Source organism: Perognathus longimembris, chromosome 4 (genome assembly GCF_023159225.1).
Source record: "Perognathus longimembris pacificus isolate PPM17 chromosome 4, ASM2315922v1, whole genome shotgun sequence".
Classification (NCBI taxonomy): Eukaryota; Metazoa; Chordata; class Mammalia; order Rodentia; family Heteromyidae; genus Perognathus; species Perognathus longimembris.
In genome coordinates this window covers 57,221,600-57,229,058 of record NC_063164.1, presented here as the reverse complement: position 1 = coordinate 57,229,058, position 7,459 = coordinate 57,221,600, and the positions used below count along the sequence as shown (strand labels likewise).

Here is a 7,459-nt window from a genome sequence, read left to right as displayed (position 1 = left end):
TTTGATTTAATAGAAGTTGTTTATGAGGCTATATATATGTATATATATTTGCCCAAACATGCACCACAGGATAAAATAACTATTTACATAATTGTCAGCCTTGCTTAGAGCAGAATATGGCAAAGCAATACTGCAGCAGAAAGTGGAATGACTACTCTAAAGTGCTACTTTAGATATACTTTTTTTTAAGAACAGATTTATTAGATTATTACTTTGGGGGCATGGGGGAACATTTAACCAAAATTCAATATATAGAGCTCTGGAACTTAGAATAAAATTTGCACTTGCTGAAACAGAATACTTTGCATAAAAAATAATCCTTTAAGTATCAGAAGAGACTTTACAGGCACATAACTGCTTAGATAGAAACAAACATAACAAATAAAACACTTTTTTTTTTTAAAAAAAAAGTAAAGCCATGTTGAAAATGGAAATATTTGAAACTGGTTATTATTAGAATTTTTCTGGTTTTAGGAAAGAATTTTATCTATGAGGCAAAATAATTATTTTCTAATTACTGGAGAGACTTTGGAGTAGGAACATGGGTTCTTATATAATTTCCCCTTAACATACATCTCATTTTACAAAAATAGTGACATCGTATTATGAATAAAGTATGAGTTAGGGATCACTGGAACAAATTTTTTAAAAATTTGGCGAATATGGAGTCAAAAATCATGTGGATGAAAGAGCTGTACTAAAAATGGTGTCACAATGATCACTTTGCACAACTATCCCTATCGCGTAGGTAGCCACTGACTTCCCCTCAGCAGTGTCAGCTGGTAATGAAAACAGAAACCTCTTGTCAATGTTGATGCCCTGACTAACAGCGTGGGAGCAGCAGAGAGGTTACTGTCTTGTGTAGGCACTGACCAGGAGTATGTGTTGCAACAGTCAGTTTGGCATGGATCTCCTCTAGGAGTCCAATTGACACATATACTTTACCTTCATAGGCTGTAAACAATTGATTACATAGATAAATTCTTTGTTTCTTTTTCTTTTTTCATTTTTTTTTTACTTTTGATTTTCTCTGGCCCCTTTTCCTTTGCTCTCTTTTTCAGTTTTGTCTTTCTCGAATTTCTCCTTGTCTGGTTTTGTGACGCTATCGTAGGAAGGGGGAGAAGTGGTAGAGGAACTGCCATCTGTTTTTTCTGGAGTGGAATTCCCATTTAGTTTATCAATAATCATGTCTCCTTTTATGGGTAAGTCAATCCTCCCTTTTGTCTCTTTGTTATAGTTATCTGATATATTTTTTAATCTTTGTTTTAGAAGATAACATCTGTAATTACGCTGGATAATAGCAGCAGACACCTCCTCTTGCTTGCGTTTCAGAGTGGTGGTGATGGGCTCGTAAGAGACCTTGGAGGGGTTCGATGCCATAAAACGATCCTCCATCTGTATGCGAAGGGCATCCATCTCCCCACTCTCACCCAAAACACGCTTTGTAAAAGCAAACAAGATGTCGAGGCAGTGGATCCGGTCTCCACTCACCATGGGCAGGTCCATGGCAATGAGCTGGACTTTGTTTGGTTTTGCTATGAGAAGGGGCGGATCCAGGGCAGCTGCAAAATCAGACAGCTTGGCGAATTCTATGAACTGGGTGGCATCAGGGTCGAACTTCTCCCAAACCTCATAGAACATCTCAAAGTCATCCTCGCTCAAGGGCTCAGTGCTTTCTTCGGTGGCCACACTGAAATTCTCCAGGATGACAGCGATGTACATGTTCACCACCACCAGGAAGGAGATGATGATGTAGCTGACAAAGAAGAAAATCCCAACGGATGGGTTCCCACAGTCTCCCTTCACTGAGCTTCCTGGGTGAATTGCATCAGGATCACAATCTGGGGGTGCACTATTAAGAATGGGGGCTAGCAACCCATCCCAGCCCGCAGATGTGGTGATTTGGAACAGGCAGATCATGCTGTTGCCAAACGTCTCAAAGTTGAACATATCATCAATTCCAGCTTCCCTTTTCACATAGGCAAAGTTGGACATCCCGAAGATGGCGTAGATGAACATGACGAGGAAGAGCAGGAGGCCAATATTGAACAGGGCAGGAAGTGACATCATCAGCGCGAAGAGGAGCGTGCGGATTCCTTTGGCCCCTTTGATCAAACGTAGGATGCGGCCAATCCGGGCAAGGCGGATCACTCGGAACAGGGTAGGGGACACGAAATATTTTTCTATCAGATCTGCTAGAAACATTCCTGTGCAAAAAATATAGAACCCAAATAGTGTGTTTATCTTGCGTATATGAATGATTTTCTCATGTTCTACAAAAACAAAGTCATGATATAGATAGTTCTTCATGAACACTTAACACTCTTTACATTAGCAATTCAAAATTATTGAGGTTTATTCAATTATTCTACAATGTCATACTTAATATGGATTTCTGAAATATCCAAAATAATGTTAATATAAGTATGGCAATTTAAAATTCTGTACTAAAATTCCCCACAGTGAAATGTGGCAAAGACAAATAAAAGTAAAATTTGAAATTATGAATATGCTTTTTCCTGTGTTTGAATAATGAAAGATCATTTTTCAGTTAGAAAAAAAGGACCATCCTTAACATGGTGTTTCTAACTTTAGATTTCTGTAATATTCTGGTGTGCTTCTTTTTTATTGTTATATCTCATCCTTTCTTTCAGGACCAATCTCAGATATCATTATTCTTACTGATGGAAAAGATTGTATGTATTGTATGGAAAAGAATTACTTTATTTTCAGTACTTCTTGAAGTAGTATTTCATTAGGTATATATAAATATATACTGTATAGGCTGGCCTTGGGACTTGAACTCTGGGACTGGGTAATGTGCATGAGCTTTTGTGCTCAAGACAAATACTCTACCACTTGTGCCACAGCTCCAATTCTGGTTTATTGTGTATGCGTGCTTAGTAGGAAATAAGAATCTCTGCCGTGGCTGGCTTTAAACTGCAATCCTCAAATTTCTTTTTCAAAGATACATGCCTGATCTCCCAGCCTATGACTTTGGTAAGGAGTTGGAGAGTATCTGATCATTTTGTTTCCTGATTTAGTCATCCGTTCTCCCCAAGTCTAACCTAGTTTCTAACTAGTTACCTTTGTCCATTAGCCCAAGTTTCAAAGTTTTGTTTATATATATTAACAGTGAACTTCAAATTTGTATACAAGTCTACTTTTAATTTATGGAGTTGGTTAGATGGATGGAGTTGGAGAATGCTTTCCTGTAAATGCACACGTGTGTGTGTATGTGTGTGTGTGTGTGTGCAGGTCTCAGGGCTTGAACTTGGTCTGGACGCTCTCCCTTAGATTCTTTTTTTTGCAAGGCTAGTGTTCTACTACGTGAGCTACAGTATTTTCCTGGCCTGACTGGCTTCAAACAGCATTTCTCAGATCTCAACCTTCTGAGTGGTTAGAATGAGAGATGTGAGCCACTGACAATCTGCATGCTTTCTGTATTTGGCCTGTTCTTACCTACGATGGAGAGAATGACAACCACAAAGTCAAAGATGTTCCAGCCTATAGTGAAGTAGTAGTATCTGAGAGAGATGAGCTTCAGCACAAACTCTCCAGTGAACAGGACGATAAAGACAAGGTTGATCCGGGACAAAACAAGGGTCATGTATTTGCTCTGGTCATCTGTCTCCACCATCATGGTGACCATGTTTAGGCAGATGAGGATCATGATGCTGATATCGAAGACTTGCCTCGTTACAAAATCAAAGACCATCCCTTGAAATTTGTTCTAAAGATGGAGAGAATAGAGAGAAACCCTATATGTGTACATAAATGGATCATAAATATGTAACAGATCATAAACAATGATCCTATAAAATTTCAGATAAAGTTCCACATACTGTCAAGATATGCGCACCCTCTTTGTATTACCTTAAACAATCTGGAGCTCCACTTGCTTCATGTTTTACAAATCATAGCAAAGCTTCATGTTTAAAACAACAAAAAATAGCAAAGTGTTTGTTGGATCATTTAGGTTTGGGGAAGAAAAAGCTGAATAAATTGGCAGTGAACGGCCTATAGTAGGCAGAGGCTTTGCTTGATAATTCTTAAGAAGATAAGAGAAACCAACAATGAAAGTGTACAAAGTAGTGGAATATAGATAGAATCTATGATTATCTTAAGACTTTGGGATGATTTATTTCCTCAATTCAGTTCTGTTTCTAGCTCTGAGTGACTATGTGGTTGTTTCTTAATTTAGCTGGCATTCTCTGGGCTTTTCCTGCATCTATACTTCAACAAAACACTTGGTTTAAATTTTTTCTCTTTGGTATAATTAGTAACCATCTCAGTAATCATCTGTTTTCAAATATTCCTATATTAATATGGCTATTAGTAAAATTGTATTCATGAAAGAATTAAAGACTAATTTAGAATAAACTACATTCCATAGGTCACCACAAACCAACTGTCATGAACTGCTCCTCTTCCCAAACTTAAATAACTACCAGTAAGTACATTATAAAATGAAACCATTTATAGGATTCTTATGACCTTGTGAAGTCCCAGTTCTGTGATCTCGTCTACAATAATTATATTTGGACTCCAGTCTCATTTCTTTTTAACCTATCTCAGCGTATTGATGAGTTCGAGTGCAGCTCGATATAATTTATCACTGTTATGCCATTCCATTGTTATGAAGTTCTATCGACTATGCATTCTGAACAAGTCTATGTTTTTTTTTCCTTTTTGTATTTGGTGAAACAATTAATAATTTTGATGATAGTCTTCCATTCTGAAACAGTTGGGAATATTTTCTAGTCTTAACATTGAAAGAAACAAGGTAAGTCAGCAGGGTAGGTAAGAAGGCTAGAAATAACTATCTACATAAAGGACGAGAGAATGCTAAACAAAGAGATCAGAGGAGCAGAATCTAGAATACTTTTGGCAATAGCAGGGACAACATTGGTGTGGGAATCTGGAGTTGGTGTTTTCAACTTACATCATAAAAATCATTCTTTTAGTTTATGAGTTTGCACCCATTACAATGGTTACCAATTTGTCACATAACATGGACTTTATAATTAGGGCTGTATCTTGGTCTTAATACCTTAGTATCTTAATCGCTTAATATGTTCTGATTGCCCCATCTGACTATAAAGGACCCACGGCAGAATAGGAATTTTAAATAATATGAGATATTCTTACTGCAGGACGTGGTATAGGTTTCTGAGGTTTCTTGGATCCAAGTTTCTTCATGGCATTATAATACTTTTTCTGTTCTTCTGTCATGAAGATATCTTGACCTCCAAAGTATAGATATAGTATAAAAACTGGTTACAATCCCAGCACACACTACAATAACACTTGGATCAAAGTATTTCTGAGTTATACTTTAATTTACTTTTCTTAGTTTTTAAATTGATCCTTCTAAATAAATATTTTCCTGCTTATCCTATACATGCAAAATTCTGAGTGCTTTAATATTTTGCACTGCACATGAACTTCAGACTAGTACAGGATCCTAATTTGATTAAGTTTAGAAAGAAGAAAGTTAGAGTTTGAATTCTATTTTCATGAGGCAAAATGGTTTCATAGTCTATTTTATTATTGATTGTTTTATTATTTGGGGGCATTTTTATGTTCCAAATAATGGACATAGTGCCACAATTACATAGTGTCTTGCTCCTGAATGAGGCAGAAAATGGAAAGACATACGCAAAAATGTATAGTGATATACAAAACTGATGCAAGGCAGAGGGTACAATAAATTTTGAAGCTCAGAGACAGACTTTACACAGAAAGTACCCTTAAGTCTAGGCTTTAGGCAATGATTAAGAGTTTTCTGAGCCAAACATTCCAGAAAGAGAAAATACCCCAGATACAGCCATGGAAATACAAGAACTTGACATGTTCAGAAAATGTCAGTAAAAGTGATGAACCTATGTGTAGAGCAGGTGCTCACAGTGGGTGGGATAAATATGTGGCAAGATAGTAGACAGACACTGACACATAGAAAATGAAGCTGGATAAATGTGGCAGTTATTCCTGAAGATGTGGTCACATTTTTGTATGAGGAACTAGACAAGCTCTACAGTGGACAAATATGAGTAGGATTTTCTGAAGAAACTGGAAGGTTAACTGACCATGTAGTAAACTGAAAACAACATACACATGTGGCCTAATTTTATCAGGGCTACAAAAATCCAATGATTTTGGTTATATATCAGTCAAGATTCAGAATAAGGAAAGATGGAAGCTGAGGAATACTTATCTTCTTTTTCTGCTGATTGAAGTTATCTATGATGACACCAATGAATAAATTCAAAGTGAAGAAAGATCCAAAGATGATAAAGATGACAAAATATAAATACATATACAGATTTTCTTCATATACAGGCTGAAGCTTAACCTAAACAATTTTGAAAATGTTAAGTATTTTAAAATAACATAGTAATACTATTACTTAATATCAAACTGTTTTACCTTGCTTTTTATAAGAAGTATTTTTCAAACTAACATGAGAATATGCAAATTGTTCTCTCTTTTTTTTAGAGACAGCATCTCACTATGTAGCCCAAGCTCACCTCTGACTCATTACCCTCAGGCCTCTTAGGTGTTGGATTACAAGTTAATGTATCTATCTGCCTGATTTACAGTTATTCCTGGATCCATTTTCCTACGCTATCTTACCTGCAAAATAGTCTTAAAAACAACGAAGATGTAAATAAGGCCAAAACCTATTATTAGTGTTATTACCATAACGACATGCAATATTTTCAGCTTGGTTTTAGAAATGGTGGTTCATAGAAATATAGCTTTAAAGAAAGAACACCTGCTGAAAGGAAAATAAAGCATAGCTATGTTCTTAGAGCTACTTTAATTTCTGTTTTCAAAAGTGAGTTTCCTTGAAATTTGCTTGCTCAGCTGTGTCATGATAGTCTTAGGACTTGCTTCAAAAAACTGGTTGATCATACTCTTAGTGGTACAAGAAACAAGTTCATTCTCACTGAGTCACTTTAATACTGCATGTTTCATTTATAGGACTCATTTGATATCTCAATTTAGACAGCTTTTTACAGTTGATATACAATGTACATAACATATTATACCTATAAAAACCAAATAAATATAGTAGTATTCTGATTTCATCTAATAAAATATGAGTCTTCCAGTTAATTATCACTAATTGTTGTCATGGAAAATCTAGTAAGTATAAATAATATTTGATCAATACTTACTTCTCGTGAATCAACAGCTGCATACATTATATCCATCCAGCCCTTGAATGTGGCCTGTAAACAATATATATTTGAACTTTCCATAAATAACATTATACCAGAAAAAGTTCTGAAAGTGTTATTATTATAAATAACTTTGAACAACTTGTGAAAATCTCTAGTAAGAGATTTAAATGAATGAACAAAGTTGAAATTGAAAAAACTATGTACGTAGAGTTTGAAACTTGTTTTCTTTGTCTCTTCAGAGAGACATGATATGTTTATAGAAAAAATTG

At 35.7% G+C, this 7,459-nt stretch overlaps 1 protein-coding gene across 13 annotated transcripts in view; it reads right to left on the bottom strand.

Moving 5' to 3' along the window:
- Positions 1-1,014: 1,014 nt before the first annotated feature.
- Positions 1,015-7,459, bottom strand: part of LOC125349995 (sodium channel protein type 3 subunit alpha) — a 77,941-nt gene continuing 71,496 nt past the window's right edge. For all 13 annotated transcript variants that reach the window (XM_048344265.1, XM_048344273.1, XM_048344271.1 and 10 more), the window contains 5 exons: positions 7,185-7,238; positions 6,218-6,355; positions 5,152-5,256; positions 3,463-3,733; positions 1,015-2,207 (listed from right to left, as the gene is read on the bottom strand). In XM_048344265.1, coding sequence (XP_048200222.1) covers positions 1,015-2,207; positions 3,463-3,733; positions 5,152-5,256; positions 6,218-6,355; positions 7,185-7,238 — 1,761 coding nt within the window. The remainder of the gene's footprint in view (positions 2,208-3,462; positions 3,734-5,151; positions 5,257-6,217; positions 6,356-7,184; positions 7,239-7,459) is intronic.